Source organism: Lates calcarifer, linkage group LG15, assembly GCF_001640805.2.
Source record: "Lates calcarifer isolate ASB-BC8 linkage group LG15, TLL_Latcal_v3, whole genome shotgun sequence".
NCBI classification, from domain to species: domain Eukaryota; kingdom Metazoa; phylum Chordata; class Actinopteri; family Centropomidae; genus Lates; species Lates calcarifer.
Window position 1 is genome coordinate 6,220,393 of NC_066847.1, and position 17,737 is coordinate 6,238,129.

A 17,737-nucleotide genomic window follows, 5' to 3' on the forward strand; every position below is an offset into this window, starting at 1 on the left:
TCTGATGGTATATTTTCACGGATGTGAAGGATTTGAAAATCAGTGGAAATACAGCTGTGAAGATGGGTGATGCTTTGAATCTAACCTGTAGTGTCGATAGTTTCCCTGCATCTGATAACACATGGACTAAATCTGGCTCCGACAAAAATCTGCCTGAAAAACATAAAACTGAAGCACAAAAACACAGTGGATCAGTCTCTCTCATTATCCATAATATGTCAGCAGGCGATTTTGGACAATACAGCTGTACAGCAAAACATCTGAACAACACCCTGATGAAAACAGTTGATGTAACAGGTGAGTACATGTTCATTATCAGATATCTTTATTATGAGAGGGCCTTATCAATTGTAAGGTCAGTGTACATATTTTGGACTCTAACATACATAATCCTTTTATAAACAATGTTTTAAACTTATTCAGACATTTTAAGGCTACAGGTGGTTTTTCACATCAGAGTGGAGCCACATGATTAGAACAATAAGGAACTGTTTTGCCAGACAAGTTTTAATAATTTGTCGAAAATCTTGTCTTAAACATGCAGAGAAACCTGTGACCACTGGAACAACAACTGTGAGGATGGGTGATGATGTGTCATTTTTTACAAAGATCTCTGCATGTGAGCTTCAGTCAGACGTCCTGACCTGTGTGTGTATCAGTAAGGGGTTTCCCTTACCCACCATAAAATGGCCGCTGTTAAAGAACTACACTGAGTACTCAGTCATTACCACAGTGTCAAACTACACAGTCAACAGTACCATGATGCTAGCTGTGAAAGATCACAGCAACACTGTTGTTGAGTGTGATGTAGAACAAGAGGGTAAGTGTTCACAGCTGTTTAACTGACATTTTCAACACCAAAGTTTTGTGGGGGTTTATTATTATCAATGAGAGCAAGAAGAAACACAGTTTTAACAGTTATACAATCTACATCATGTCACTTCTTATGGCAGATCATCATGGACTGAGTGTGGCTCCTTTCTTGACCGTTGCTGTTATATCTCTCATTGTGAATGTTGCCTTCATAATCTACTTTGTGTTCCTTTGGTGAGTTGCTACATCTTCATTTTATGTTCTGAAGACGGTGTTGATGCACTGGAGACTTTTATACAACAAATCATGACCCAGCCACTCTTCTCTCTCTCTCTCCACAGGAACTCAAGGAAGAAGGTGAAACCAAATGAAGAGGACAGAACTTACATGTCACTGCAGAAAACAGGAACATCACCAGAGTACGATGTTATTGGGCAGCCTCTGAACTGATAAATGTGTCTTTATAGAAGAGCGGCTGTGGCTCAGGAGGTAGAGCGGTTCACCCACCAACCAGAAGGCCAGTGGTTCGATCCCCGGCTCCTCTACTCTGTTTACTGAAGTATTGTTGGGCAAGATACTGAACCCCAAATTACCCCTGATGTATCATCAATGTGTGTGTGTGTTAGAGCACTTCATATGTATAGAGGAAGTGCTGAGTGAATGTCAGGTGTACTGTAAAGCACTTTAAATGGTCAGTACTAGAAAAGCACTATATAAGTGCAGTCTGTTATCATTCAGCTCCACCCTTTAAATTAACATTCAACATAACACAAAACCTCCTAAGGTGACAGAGGAAGTGAAGACCTTGCTGAGCTTTTCAAAGTTTGTAGTCATCATATTTTGTATCACAACCTCCTGTCATCACCTCTTTTAAACAAATTAGGCTCCAAGAAACTGCTGTGTCGTGCATTTACTCTTGTTTTTTCTCAAGATGGCAAAACTGATACAGATACTTCCCCTATCTGAATTGCATATCAAAATAAAAGAAGTAAAAAAAAAAGGAAGAATCAGTAGAGATCACTAAGGAGAGAAGAGACAGAAAGAGGTAAAACTTATTGTGTCAATATTTAGTAAACTGTAAATTTTAACATAATCAACAGTGTAATATGGACTGGGGAACTTTGAGATGATCGGAGGTGGGGTAGAGGAAATATATAGATAGATGCTGTTGTATTTTGGCCATCACAAAAATAGTAAAGTAGTATCTTACAGCATCACCCTCTGGTTCAGTTTAATCAGCTGCATTTGGCCATGTACAAGCCATCTCTCAATAAAAGCATAATTGTTATGTAATTGATAGGATCTAGACTGATTTAAATGTTTTGTTTACTGATTTATAGTTGTAGAGTATACTAGTTGTACAGTATACTATTTTCCTCTGCCTACATTAAATTAACCTTATTTATGGAGATGATGTCAACTACGCACTGAGGAGAACTGTTGCTGTTAAAATCAAATCAAATTTTGACTTGCTTTGGATTCTTTCTGCTTTCTGCACTGTGTAAGCTAATTCATGAATAAAAACTATTTGTGGGATTAATTTTTAACAGCATCGTCCTTTTACGTCAGCGTCAAAAACTTTTGTACAGTACGACTGGGCGGGCCTTAGGCTTTGATTGGACTATCACGTGATCAGTCTTCTGAAGGTAGCAGCAGGTGAAAATGTTACCTGTTGATTAGTCATTCGTAGCTCTGGCTGGTCTGGAGTCTGTAGAAGGAAGCCGCTGTGGCTTTTTATCAAAAGTTTGAAAGTTTGAAACCGTAAAATTGTCATATTTACCATATTGCTAATTGCTAATAGCGCGTTTGTAAGATTAGTGCTGTTGGTTAACGAGCAGTGATAGCCTTCGAAGCTAACTTGTGTGTAAACACAGGTCAGCGATGTTGACAGGAGCGAGTCGGACACTGGGATATCTTGGCCAAAACATTATGGAGCCTCTGCGTTGGAGGACTTCACGTCCAGTGGGATATAAAACCAAACGTTTGTTGGTCACTTTGCCAACATGAAGAACAGGTCGTCCTCATATCCTGGTAGGTGAGACGGAGCACCTCCACCCTGTCTCTATGCTCTGTGGCTTTCCTGATGTTAAATTGTGCAGTCTTGACTGTAGAAAAACATAAATATGTGTTGATGCTGCAGAGAGCTGAAATGCAGTAAAGAAGATAGTATTGAAATATTCAAGCTATACCTCAAAACTGTATTTTAATACCTGAGTAAATGTGCTCAGTTACTTCCTGCCACCAAACAGTTGTCAAGCCACATCTTTGGTCATGTATGATTTCTGATCATTTGTGAGCTCCAGTATACAGAAATCTGATATTAGTATTCATGTGATGCTGAACTGTGCAATACACAAACAAGCCGTATATTCTATAGATGTATGTAACTGTATATTTTATTTTTTTTTATTTTTTTAACCCCTGCAGTTGTCAGTATGATAATACTTGTGTATGTTTTGATTGTACTTCAAATTTAAAAAAGTAGTACCAGTAGGATACTTACCACATTTTGTGCTATTGTTAAAGATCTTGCTCCATATTTTTTCTCATACCACTTCACTGCTTGAATTAAACAATTTTCCCTTTGTCCTAATAATGAAAATCAGCATTTTACTACTTAATTTAATCCCATTCTTGCATCCTGCACATTTTTGTCATGGTTCAATGTTTTGAACCTAAGTTTAAATGTTTAAATGAATCAACACTACAGTGTACCACTTTGGCCTACACCATCAACTGGTATTGCACAAGAAGTAAAACACAAATACAGTACACAGAAGTGCTTCTTAAAAGGCCGCATGCAGTTCAGATTGAGGAAATGGTGAGAGTAGATATGTTTTATTTAGGTATTATAAAGTTACCTTATTAATACATAACTATTTTGAAACATGCTGATTTTTACCAGTAGCACAGATCATTTCCTGCAGTGCACAGTGTGTGTTGTGCATTGTTGAAGAGGTTTAAAAATAAGCTATACTGCATTTGACATATATTCATTCATTATTAAAACTTCAAAAACAAACAGTCATGTAAGAAACCACATGAGGAAAAGTTCCCAGTTCATGTACTGGTTTGTTGGTTTCTCAAGATAGCAAGATTAAAAAAAAAAAAAAAAAAAAAATCACAGATTTACAAGACTTCCCTTTTTGGAAAGTTTCACATTACTTCACAGCCATGTAGATAATCTTAACAAAAACAAGTAAACAAAATGGTTTTCTTTTATTTCATTACTCAATGATGAAGGTGCAAATTTGTAAATAGAAACAATATACATATTGTGATATTATGGCACATTATCTAACTGTATAAAGGCCAGTCAGTCTCAGTAAAAGGAGAAATGTTGCTAAGCAATGAGCGGGGAAACTTCCTGAAACCGTGCTGTTGCACAAACAGGGAAGAAACAGAAAAGTGAGGAAAGAAAGAGTCAGTTCAGAGTAGAGACACTCAGCAGAGATCACTGCAGAGAGAACAAGACAGAAAGAGGTAAAATACAAGTTTTAAATAATACTTAGCATATATTTTTTTTTTTTTACTTTGAAGGATTATGTTATGTGAACAACACTTTTCCACTTTCCTGGCTTTCTGGTAAAGTAAGAGTGGACTGTGCTGGAGTGTGGTCAATCATTTACTGCATCAACTGTAATAAGTGCAGATGACTCAAAGCTGGAACATGGCAGGGATTATAGATATTTACTGTTTCAGAGATGCTGTTGTAAAGATTATTGTAGTTAAATTTATTCATACAGGAACGTACAGGAAAGTGCTTTATACCTCTGGGTAAAGTGTGTTACTCTTGCAATTAAGGAATCAGTTAACATGCAACATCCTGTTTTAAGATGCTGATGTTGACTGTGAGGTTTACTTTGGTTCAGTTTCTGCATGTTTACTGCATTTTTTTAGTGTAAAGTTTGTCCTGTGGAGGAAGAGAGTGGCTGTCTGAAACATCAGATCAGGATGTTTGTTCTCATCTGGGCGACTCTGCTTTTCTCTGGGAGAAGCAGCAGTGCCTATACAGGTATTCACCCTTTTTATTGTAATCTTGTTTTAATACCAAAATTAAAGATATGAACAAAATAGTTAGCAATAGCTCACCATGATAAGTATCTGTTATAAATGTCTTCCTGAGAAGCTTCCTGATTACAAGTATGTCATGGTGTTTTGTTACAATTTAAATCTCTGCTGTCCCTGTGTTTCTCTTACTGTTTGTGTTAACAGGTGCATCAGAGTGGGGAAGAAGATCCTGTCAAAGTTATTATTACTGTATCACTCTGCCTGAAGGAGAAATAACAGCCGAGGCTGGACTCTGTGTTGTGATACCGTGCTCTTTCACTACTGCTTATGGATTTAAACCCCAAAATATAGTTTGGTTCAAATGTGAACCAACTAAACAACAATGTGATGATTCAGACATGATATTCCACTCAGATAAGAACATAAAGATTCAGCCTGAGTTTAGAGGACGAGTGTCTCTGCTGGAGCCTGATGTGAGTCAGAGGAACTGCAGCATCATCATCAATGACCTGAAGGAGTCAGACTCTGGATCATATCAACTCAGAGTTAATGGGGACTGGTATGGGAGTGCAGACAGAGTTACATACTCTACAAGAGCAACTGTGTCCATTCAAGGTATGAAGAGCAACAACAAATATCTGAACTGCACCGACATACGGTGTATTTACTGTCTTAATGGGACATTAAGTAATGTTTGACATTTGCTGACATCTGTGGGTAATCAGCAGGAACTGCAGCAGCTCCTACTGGCTGCCACACTTAAATGTTTAACAAAGTATCTGATTATTTTAGCCCAAATGTATGTGAATTCATTCACGGACTGATCTCCCATCAGGTCTGAGTCAGAAGCCCACAGTGATGGTTCCTCCTCTGACAGAGGGACAGCAGACCACACTGACCTGCACTGCTCCTGGTCTCTGCTCTGGATCTGATCCTAAAATCACCTGGATGTGGAGAGGAGCAGGAGAGAAGAACTCCCCCATCACAGGAAACATCACAACCAATCAGGGACGAACCTCAACTTTGACCTTTAATCCTTCAGCTGAACACCATGGCACCAATCTCACCTGTAAGGTCCGTTTTAAATGGGCCGTGATTACAAAGGAGACCGTGACTCTGAATGTGACCTGTGAGTAGCTCATACTGTACTTCATTCTCACATTCACTTTATACTATCTGTTTGCTAAGCGATTTATTTTCATGTCACTTCTGAAGGTTTTCTGAACTGCACTGAATTTTACAACATCAGCTGTGTTCTTACAGGAAAGTGGGGGATTGGCCATTATGCTAAATGATCATCCAACATGTCTTTTTGTTTCGTAGATGTGAAGGAACTTAGAATCGCTGGGAATTTAAGTGTGAAGGAGGGTGAGACTCTGAATCTGAGCTGCACTGTAGAAGATTTTCCATCTCCTTTACTTATCATGTGGACTAAATGTTCTGATCGAAACATTCAAAATGGAACAGAAATTAATCTACAGAACAACACATTAACTGACCTGCAGAACAGCATGGCCACTCTCTCCATCACTAACATGACAGCAGAAGATTCTGGACAGTACACCTGCACAGTCAAACATCTGAACAAGACCATGAAGGAGAATGTTAATGTAACAGTGATATGTAAGTACGTTGTTGGTCATTGCGTTTTCATACAGTACAGTAATTCTGCTGTAGTTTCTTCTTATTGGATAACTAAAGCTGAGTTTTATTTTTTGTATTTTTATGAACTGCTAGACTTTAACTGTACTGGCATTTACTGTATTTGTTCTAGTTTCTATTGTAAATTAGGTTTTTGGACCAATAGAGGCTTATGATATCCTCACAGGAGTCACATGTTTAGAATAATCAAAGCTTGTGTTGCTGGTTAGAGCCTCTCCGTGGCTTTTAGACATTTATTTGACTTTAGCGCCCTCCAGTGCTAGGTCTAAAGAATACACTGTAATAGTCTGCATAAGTACAGCAACATACAGACTGCATACAGTATATGCAACCACAAAAACTTACACATAATGACTTAAATCATACTGCTGCACATACATTTATACAGTTTTATGTAACCCCCTCACTCTATGGCTGCCTTTTTGTATTTTATCTGAACTCTTAAAAGTATTTTTTCAAATATATTTATTTAATTTAAAGTTTGTATATCTGTTTTCAGCTTCTTGATCCTCAGTTAAATTTTTTGGTTTATGGTTTGGTTCGCAGTTGTGAGGAATCCTGTGATCACTGGGGATACAACTGTTAAGAAGGGAGATGTCCTGAATCTGACCTGCAGCGTTCAAAGTTTCCCTCTATCTCATATCACCTGGACTAAATTTGGCTCCAACACAAACCTGCAGAGCGACTTTGGGTCAGCCACACTTGTCATCCCTGATGTGTCAGCAGAACATTCTGGTCAGTACATCTGTACAGCAGAATACCTGGACAAGAATGTGACTCTATATCCTCAAGTAACTGTCACTTGTAAGTACTAATCTTTTTGAAAAGGAAGCTCATGTTCACATTTTACACCATCAGCATTTCGTTGTGATGTTGTGACCCTGCTTGTGTGTTTATAGGGTTTTCAAAGATCTTAAACAGCTCTGGATGTGAGGCTCAGTCAGAGGTCATGACCTGTGTATGTATGAGTGAGGGGTTTCCCTTACCCACCATCAAATGGCCACTGTTGGAAAACTACAATGTGCACTCAGCAGTTACCACTGTGTCAAACACCACAGTGAGCAGCACCGTCATCCTAACTGTAAAAGATCACAGGAATACTGCAGTTGAGTGTATCAGCAGCAATGAAAGCGGGGAAGCTAAGGAAAACCTCACCACTCGAATGAGCGAGGGCAAGACTGAAGAAGATGGTACATGCTCTCAGCTGCCACACTTCTGCTACTTTAGACCACTGCTTCATGACATTTTAGCACCTCTTTTAGACAACTATTGGGAAAGCTTTTGCATGTATATTATCGCATTTATTTTTCTTTTCCTTTCCTTATTGCAGATCAATCCAAGAAATTATTTAGAATTGTTTCACGGGTGGAAACCATCATTGCCTTTTTTATTGGTATTCTTCTTGCAACAATCATTTTCTTTATGGCAAAAAAATGCCACAGGTACACTATTAATTCATTTTCAGAGTTTGTTAGTATTTATAGGTAAATTTAAATTTGTTGTTGTTAAAATACTTTTCTTTTTTTTCCCCCAGAATAAAACACAATAGCCCTGTGAATCTGGATGGGACTCTAGAGATGGTGACCAATCAAGAAGATCCACTGGTATTTGTCTTCATTCATCTAATACCATGTCTGTGCATATATGCACATCTTTCCTTTTTAAACAACCAGAATGTCTTGCATACTTTCGTCCCTTTTCTGCAAATGATGTGTGCATTGCAATACTGCTGACCATTTTGGAGAAGTTTGTGGTATTTTAGATCTGTGAATGTGGCTTTCGTTTACCATTTCAGTCAGAAGCACTTTATTCCAGGAACTGACCATAGCTAGCCAGTGGTAATACAATTCATTTTGCAGATAAGGCTCTGCTCTTTGAGTGAGCTCTAAAAGAGTCCAACCACCAACAAACAACAAACACATACGTTGAAATTTAATCTTAGTAAAATAAACAATAACAATAATAACATGCACATAAGGAGAAATTTGGTGTGGTGGAGGGAGCTGCAACATCTGTGGAGTAATGGCAACAAGGCTGCTTTGTACACCTGCATTAATGTGACTGGACGTTATTCGTCAGCTCGTAGCCAAGCAGTTGATGAATGAGCCACTGACGGTGAAGCCTGAAAGAAGCAGCTCATGACAATCAACTCATGCAAGCGTAATTTCAGTGCTCTGCCTGTATCTATAAACCTACGCTTCATTCATTTTGTGCTTCAGCTTGCAGAGCACTGACCTTGCAGACAAACTTGAGATACTGTATATTCTATCACAGTCAACACCTTCTCCTCCTCTTTAATGGTCCCTTTCTGCTTCTTTGCAATGCACTTGTAAGTACAGACCGATAAAGCCTTGCTTCAAGCTGACATCATACATAAAAGAAAGGACTCCAGTTGCAGCCTGAAAAAACAGAACATAGTTATGACTTGAGAAATGGTTGACAGTAATGCCAGTATCTCAGACAGAGAGACTTCTTGCATAGTGTACACAGTTTTGTGCTTGAAGCAGCTGCTGAATGAGTCATATCATTTATGTTATGCCTGACAGATATATGATGGTCAAGTAGTAGAAGATGATCAGACCCATGGTCCACAGCAGGCTGAATATGTGGCAGAGAAGAAAACAGCCCCTGAACTCAACAGTGAGTCAAAAGACGTGGAGTACGCCAACATTGATTTCTCACTTTTGAAAAGAAGGAGTCCCATGGAGGCAGCAAGGAAGCATGAATCCACAGAGACGGAGTACGCTGAAATCAAAAAAGCAGTAATAGAGGAAAGAGAAGACGATGGTCAAGAGGAAGGCGAAATGTTGGAAGGCAAAGAGGAGGAGGCCATTATAGAGGAGAATGAGGAGACAAACCATGGTGGCCCAGAAGAGGAGGAAGGGGAGGACATGGCAGTGTACTCCAATGTAAAGGACATAATGGGTGAGATGTAAGGACTGTGCTGTAATTTGGAATTGCTTGAGTTTACAGTTTCTGTGCTCTGACCAGATGTAATGGATTAATATGATGGATTGTTATCCTGGTGAATGAATGACATTCCTGCGAACAGTTTCTACCACAGCGCTGTGATCTTCAAACACAAATTTCAGCCTGAAATAAACTGTGACAGAGTCACTTCACATTCCTGCATGTTAGGGGATTTGCATATACATTCCTTTAACTAAAGGTGGCCTGAAAGCCAGGCAGAATTATGCTTTAGTATGTTGTGCCCTTTCGATTGGTCCAACTGGTTATCAGATGTTGGATATAAATGTGAGTCATATCCTTCTTCCACCAACATGGAACAGATTCCACTCCAGCTTGCTAACCTAAATTTGACCAGTTTTGAATAATTCAACCAAAAATAAATTGGTTCGAAACTCAAAAAGTTGATTTCCTGCTGAAAACCAAAAACATAAACAGGTTTTCAAGTATGAACTGCAAAGGCAACACAAGAGATGTGAGAATCTATGGGGAAAAAAGAGTGTGCATTGGTGCGTTGTGCAAGGTATTTACCTACTGATGCATTTTTGGTTTTGCTCAAAACTGGTGGAAACAGAGCAGGTTTGCTCGATGACCATGGTTCCAAGAATCCTGAACAGAACCAGTTTAAGAACCAGAGTTAATTTGGTGGAAAAGGGGTCAGTCCACCACCTTGGTTCAGACTAAAATATCTCAACTATTGAATGAAATGCCTTAAAAAGATGGAAGGGATAAACTGTAATAACTTTGATGATAACTTTTATTATAGTGCCATCATCTGTGCTTTGTATTTAGTGGTCATTAACAAACATTTGCAGGCTAATATGCTAAACTAAGCTAGTAAATATAATAAACATTGTACATTGTTAACGTCAGCATTTGGCTCAAAGCACTGCCTCACAGAGCCGACTTGTTCATCCGTTTTCTGCAAAGAAACTCAAGGAATAGATTGACATATTTTCTTATTTTGAAGACATATTTTTTCTCAGTATAATACTTGCATGGCCAAATGTATATTAAAAGAGTTAGATCCCTTCTAATTTCAGTGCCAATGTAAGGGATGTAATTTACAGACCTCTTTCTGTGCAAAGAATGATTCAAAGATCAACTAATGTTAATATGAGACTTATATATAAATCAAGTGGGTGCCTTCCAACATATATCCAAAACTGCTGTTTCTGTAGTAGGAAATTCTTCTCTGCTGATTTGCAGTAAGGGTATAGTAACATAAAGAGCAAATTTCATACTAAAAAGACTAAAGTGGCATTACAGTTGTTGTAGTTTTCAGGAATGTATTTATATTTATTTTTAATTAATAATTTTTAAATTCTGCAGTACAGATCATAACTATGTCTTTCAGTTTTATTTTCCATCTTTTAATTTGATGGCGTTTGTCTTGCAGGCTGTTAAAACATTTGCCCCCATTTGCCTCTGTAGCTCTATTAATGTTAATGCTCTTCAATAAGTCAAAGATTACTTCCCTTTTTTAACAAATGTGTTTCAGGAGCCAGGCTGACTGTCTTAGTTTTTGTTTTTTGGGGGGGCTTAACCCTCGAGCTGATAAGGACAGTTTGTTAAAACTGCAGATGATAAAAAAAAGTTAAGTTATATATAGTAAGAATTATATCTAGCACCTTTAATGTGTGAAAAGGAAGTTATTAGAGATGTTAATGTGATGCCATATTAGACAATGTTTAAATGAATAATCATTTGAGTGATTACAACTTTGCACAAGATTCTGCACAATAAACCATTTATCCATATAAAAACATACTCTTACAGTTGCAGAAATTCTTTCAGAGAGGCTGCATGCAGTTAAAATTAAGAAGTGAATCCAGATCATTTTTTAATATGCAGGTATTAAATGAACTTCATCAGTGACAGGAGTTATATTTTTCTATACATTAATAAACTAATAATGTCAAAGATATCTTTGACAGTTATTGAAAATGATCATGATGTAACTGGTTTCTTAAGATACCAGAAGTTTTTGAAACACATATCTAATACTTCCTATTCTTAAAGAAATAAAGACTTTGCATTAAAGAGTATTAAAGCTGCACATTTTCAACTACATGTCTAATATATAATGTAATTTTATGTCTGTAAATGTGGTGGCCTAAGGAGAGAGGAAGTGATGGCCAGCAGTGTTTAGAGAAACTTCCTGGAAACTTATTGTAGCGTAAAGAGGGAAGAAGTACAAGAGGAAGAGGAAGAGGTAGAGTCAGTTCAGAGCAGAGACACTCAGCAGAGATCACTGACGAGAGAAGAGACAGAGAGGTAACACACATTTACCTTGTTTTAAAGATAGGTTTAAAATGGAACTAAATTGAAACTGTTGGAGGTATTCACACCTTGATGTCACAAAATTAATTTTTGGAATTTCTGCACAAACAATTCAGAAAGTCTACAATTGAGGGGATCATATTTTTTTTTTTATTTTAGAGCTGTGTTTTAGCTGTTAATAGATTTAGATATGTAAAGTTTAGCAGCTCTGTGTAAAGTGCATAATGACTCAGAACTCTAATGTTAGTGAAATGTATTAATGTAACTCCAGAATCATTAAACGTGCCACATCCTGTATTTAAATCTGTGCAGTCAGCTGTAGAGGTGTTTCTGGTCCAGTTTCACCTGAGCTTCTTGTTGTATTTTTCATGTAATGTTAGTGTACTACTAAACTGAAGAGTTTGTCCTGTGAAGGGAGAGACTGACTGACTGAAGTGAATCAGGATGTTTATTCTCATCTGGGCGACTCTGTTCTTCTTTGTGAGAGGCAACAAAAATGGCACAGGTAGAGAATGTGACTTTAATGATTCAAATATTTACACTCTGAAGCTGCTGGAAACACTTTTAATGTTAAAATATGAGTTTTACAAAACTAATGTCCATTCAAGCTCCACATTAATGAAGAATTCACTCACCAATATATGAAAAAAACTTTAATTGAATATTCAATGTGGGAATAATATCATTGCATCTATAATCAAAGAGGATTCTGATAACATAATTGACTGAGACAATGTTTAACATCAATCTCACACATCAGCGAACAGACATAATGGTTTAATGCAGCTGACAACAGGTTAAATGTGTAGATAGCTTTTAGTAAAGTAATCTTTCTTCATCAGTGATCTCTTCATGTCTCATCAAAATCTAAACATTTTATTTGTCACTTTAAAACTTGTCTCTTTTTCCCTCTCTTCATTCACAGCTTCCTTTCCTGGAGGAAAACAACACTGCATACAGAATAATTTCTGTGTCACTTTGACTGAAGGAGAAATATCAGCAGAGACTGGACTCTGTGTTGTTTTACAGTGTTCTTTCACTACTGCTGCTGATTTTAAAGTTGAAAGTGTAATTTTGTTCAAATGTGATCCACCTGAACGAAAATGTGATAAATCTGACACACCAATATTTAACTCCAGTAACAGCGAAAATGTTGAGCTTGACTTTAGAGGACGAGTGTCTCTGTTGGAGCCTGACCTGAGTCACAACAACTGCAGCATTATCATCAATGACCTGAAGACATCAGACTCTGGATCATATCAACTCAGAGTTGGTGGTACTTATAAAGGGAAGGAGGATGGCTTCACATTTGAGTCTAAAGCAAATGTTACTGTTACAGGTATACACAGACACAGCAAATATCTTATATATAGTGATGGTGTTTTTATTAAAATTACAGTATAATGTGCACCAACATGTCTGACTTTATAGATTATCAAAGAGTTGGTCCATCCATATTACAATGAAGCATCTTTTCATTCTCACCCACAGCTGAGTCACACAGACAGTTTTGTTTTTATGTCCTGAAATTCTGAGACGTCAAACTATGAGGTTTCTGCTACCACGGCAACACAATGGACATGAATATATTTATTGTTGTTGTTACTTTATTTATATTTTCATATTATTTTTGTGATGGCCAAAACACAACAGCAATAGGTCTTAACAAGGTGTTTTTATATTGGAACCACAGTATGTACTACCAAAAAAATAGTCTCAGTGAAAACTGTGACAGAATGTGTTTTGTGTGATTTGGGTGAACTAATCCCTTAATAAAGCAAAATGTAATGTTTGGCCTTTTAGTGAAGCAGCAGTGACAGAGTATTCCTGCCATACTTCAGAGTTATTGGCTGTTAAATGTTCATAATGAAGTAGATGATCATTTTTGTCTAATTTGAAGCCAATAATGTCTCCAGACTGATTCCACTCATTGACTAACTCCTTCTTAATGCTCTTTTCATATTTGATCTCCCATCAGTTCTGAGTCAGAAGCCCACAGTGATGGTTCCTCCTCTGACAGAGGGACAGAAGACCACACTGACCTGCACTGCTCCTGGTCTCTGCTCTGGATCTGATCCTAAAATCACCTGGATGTGGAGAGGAGCAGGAGAGAAGAACTCTCCCATCACAGGAAACATCACTGCTTCCAAGACTGAGAATTTAACTGCTGTCACACAGAGATGCAGTTCAACTCTGTCCTTTAACCCTTCAGCTGAACACCACGGCACAGAGGTCACGTGTAAGGTCAACTTCACAGGAGATATGACCACAGAGCAGACAGTGACTCTGAATGTGAGCTGTGAGTACAGAACATAGTGCACATTATTAACTAAATACTCTCCCAGCTCAGTGTTGATGTCCTCAAGTCTCAGTCCCTCAAGTTTCAGAACTTTTGGGCCTCATTTTGAAAAGAGTTTGTCTGGTCCTGAAGTTTTAAACTGAATCCAAAGTGAATTGTTTTTCTTAGAGTTTTTTTGTCTGATTTATATTTTCACAGATGTGAAGGAATTGAAAATCAGTGGAAATACAGCTGTGAAGATGGGTGATGCTTTGAATCTAACCTGTAGTGTCGATAGTTTCCCTGCATCTGATATCACATGGACTATATCTGGCTCCGACAAAAATCTGCCTGAAAAACATAAAACTGAAGCACAAAAACACAGTGGATCAGTCTCTCTCATTATCCATAATATGTCAGCAGGCGATTTTGGACAATACAGCTGTACAGCAAAACATCTGAACAACACACTGACGATAACAGTTGATGTAACAGGTGAGTACATGTTCATTATCAGATATCTTTATTATGAGAGGGCCTTATCAATTCTAAGGTCAGTGTACATATTTTGGACTCTAACCTTTTATAATCCTTTTATAAATGTTTTAAACTTATTCAGACATTTTAAGGCTACAGGTGGTTTTTCACATCAGAGTGGAGCCACATGATTAGAACAATAAGGAACTGTTTTGCCAGACAAGTTTTAATAATTTGTCGAAAATCTTGTCTTAAACATGCAGAGAAACCTGTGACCACTGGAACAACAACTGTGAGGATGGGTGATGATGTGTCATTTTTTACAAAGATCTCTGCATGTGAGCTTCAGTCAGACGTCCTGACCTGTGTGTGTATCAGTAAGGGGTTTCCCTTACCCACCATAAAATGGCCGCTGTTAAAGAACTACACTGAGTACTCAGTCATTACCACAGTGTCAAACTACACAGTCAACAGCACCATGATGCTGATGAAAGATCACAGCAACACTGTTGTTGAGTGTGTCAGCAGCATTGATAAAAATGAAACAACAGAGAGTGACGTAGAACAAGGAGGTAAGTGTTCACAGCTGTTTAACTGACATTTTCAACACCAAAGTTTTGTGGGGGTTTATTATTATCAATGAGAGCAAGAAGAAACACAGTTTTAACAGTTATACAATCTACATCATGTCACTTCTTATGGCAGATCATCATGGACTGAGTGTGGCTCCTTTCTTGACCGTTGCTGTTATATCTCTCATTGTGAATGTCGTCTTCATAATCTACTTTGTATTCCTTTGGTGAGTTGCTACATCTTCATTTTATGTTCTGAAGACTGTGTTGATGCACTGGAGACTTTTATACAACAAATCATGACCCAGCCACTCTTCTCTCTCTCTCTCCACAGGAACTCAAGGAAGAAGGTGAAGCCAAATGAAGAGGACAGAACTTACATGTCACTGCAGAAAACAGGAACATCACCAGAGTACGATGTTATTGGGCAGCCTCTGAACTGATAAATGTGTCTTTATAGAAGAGCGGCTGTGGCTCAGGAGGTAGAGCGGTTCACCCACCAACCAGAAGGCCAGTGGTTCGATCCCCGGCTCCTCCACTCTGTTTACTGAAGTATTATTGGGCAAGATACTGAACCCCAAATTACCCCTGATGTATCATCAATGTGTGTGTGTGTGTTAGAGCACTTCATATGTATAGAGGAAGTGCTGAGTGAATGTCAGGTGTACTGTAAAGCACTTTAAATGGTCAGTACTAGAAAAGCACTATATAAGTGCAGTCTGTTATCATTCAGCTCCACCCTTTAAATTAACATTCAACATAACATTTTCATATTTTTTCCATCTTAACTGTATTACTGATAAATGCTTTGGTAATTAATAGACAATTTACAGAAATAATATTGTTCTGTTTTATTTTAAAGTAAAGTCAATGCTCACTGAATAGGTGGTTTGTACTTTTTACTTTGTGTTGCACTTAGAGTAACAAGCATAGTTGTCATCAACTCAAGTTATTGTACTCACACTGGTTCACTGTGCCCACCACAGTCTCCCTACTTAGCTGATCACTCTGTGTGTGTGAGTGAGTGTGAGTGTGTGCGTGTATGTGTTTGTGTACAACAAACACAGTCAAACTGTGTGACTCTTTGCACTTTGACCTCTCTGTAGTGACTGTATAGTGATTGATTGTGACAGAATTTGACAGAATGACACTGACACAGTGGCACCCCTAAGTTATGCTTAAAGTTAAAGGAAGCTGTGTAACTTAAAGGAAGTTATGCAGAGACGCTGAGAATAGATTGATGCTGTATAAGGTGATGTTTAAGAGACTTTGCTCAGAGCAGTATCTGCAAATATTGTAGAATGTAAATCATAATAAACACTAAAAATACAGGTTTGCATCTTTCTAGGAGGCTGCATCAAGTTAAATCAAGTTTTTCTGTAACTGTGATATGGATTAGAAGCAGAAGTTTCCAGTGCAGTGAAAAATGTATGCTCTGGTATATATGTACTGTATACACACACACATAAGGACATAAGGAAGCTTTATTGTCAATGTAGTACCTTCAATGAAATTTGGTAAACACATACAGAGTCATTGTAGACACATAGATACAGTGCAATCAATGAAATACAATAAAACAGAGATAATAAACACATACATAGAACAAAATGCAACAGTAGCTGCTGCCTATAATCTTGAACAACTGGTAACAACCTTGTTTTGAGACATATTACTAAACTATACTAGAACGCCTGCTGTATTTATACTTTCTATAGTGAATCAGTAAAAAAAAGTTATCAATCTGAAGACACACAAAACCTCCTAAGGTGACAGAGGAAGTGAAGACCTTGCTGAGCTTTTCAAAGTTTGTAGTCATCATATTTTGTATCACAACCTCCTGTCATCACCTCTTTTAAACAAATTAGGCTCCAAGAAACTGCTGTGTCGTGCATTTACTCTTGTTTTTTCTCAAGATGGCCAAACTGATACAGATACTTCCCCTATCTGAATTGCATATCAAAATAAAAGAAGTAAAAAAAAAAAGGAAGAATCAGTAGAGATCACTAAGGAGAGAAGAGACAGAAAGAGGTAAAACTTATTGTGTCAATATTTAGTAAACTGTAAATTTTAACATAATCAACAGTGTAATATGGACTGGGGAACTTTGAGATGATCGGAGGTGGGGTAGAGGAAATATATAGATAGATGCTGTTGTATTTTGGCCATCACAAAAATAGTAAAGTAGTATCTTACAGCATCACCCTCTGGTTCAGTTTAATCAGCTGCATTTGGCCATGTACAAGCCATCTCTCAATAAAAGCATAATTGTTATGTAATTGATAGGATCTAGACTGATTTAAATGTTTTGTTTACTGATTTATAGTTGTAGAGTATACTAGTTGTACAGTATACTATTTTCCTCTGCCTACATTAAATTAACCTTATTTATGGAGATGATGTCAACTACGCACTGAGGAGAACTGTTGCTGTTAAAATCAAATCAAATTTTGACTTGCTTTGGATTCTTTCTGCTTTCTGCACTGTGTAAGCTAATTCATGAATAAAAACTATTTGTGGGATTAATTTTTAACAGCATCGTCCTTTTACGTCAGCGTCAAAAACTTTTGTACAGTACGACTGGGCGGGCCTTAGGCTTTGATTGGACTATCACGTGATCAGTCTTCTGAAGGTAGCAGCAGGTGAAAATGTTACCTGTTGATTAGTCATTCGT

At 37.7% G+C, this 17,737-nt stretch overlaps 3 protein-coding genes across 3 annotated transcripts in view; all 3 read left to right on the plus strand.

Moving 5' to 3' along the window:
- mag (myelin associated glycoprotein) overlaps positions 1 to 15,945 on the plus strand; it is a 54,275-nt gene extending 38,330 nt beyond the window's left edge. Inside the window, exons 17-18 of the mRNA XM_018699823.2 lie at positions 1,155 to 1,480; positions 15,726 to 15,945. The gene's annotated coding sequence lies outside the window, so the exon portion shown is untranslated. The remainder of the gene's footprint in view (positions 1 to 1,154; positions 1,481 to 15,725) is intronic.
- LOC108899410 (uncharacterized) overlaps positions 4,145 to 17,737 on the plus strand; it is a 29,127-nt gene continuing 15,534 nt past the window's right edge. Inside the window, exons 1-2 of the mRNA XM_051076392.1 lie at positions 4,145 to 4,296; positions 4,714 to 4,828. Of these exons, the coding sequence (XP_050932349.1) occupies positions 4,768 to 4,828 (61 nt within the window). The 5' untranslated portion in view covers positions 4,145 to 4,296; positions 4,714 to 4,767. The remainder of the gene's footprint in view (positions 4,297 to 4,713; positions 4,829 to 17,737) is intronic.
- LOC108899415 (sialic acid-binding Ig-like lectin 14) lies at positions 10,534 to 15,945 on the plus strand. Its single transcript, XM_018699831.2, has 8 exons — positions 10,534 to 11,730; positions 12,151 to 12,241; positions 12,662 to 13,075; positions 13,715 to 14,035; positions 14,234 to 14,509; positions 14,755 to 15,063; positions 15,197 to 15,290; positions 15,398 to 15,945. The coding sequence occupies exons 2-8, from the start codon at positions 12,181 to 12,183 to the stop codon at positions 15,504 to 15,506; spliced, it is 1,584 nt and encodes a 527-aa protein (XP_018555347.1). The 5' UTR covers positions 10,534 to 11,730; positions 12,151 to 12,180; the 3' UTR covers positions 15,507 to 15,945.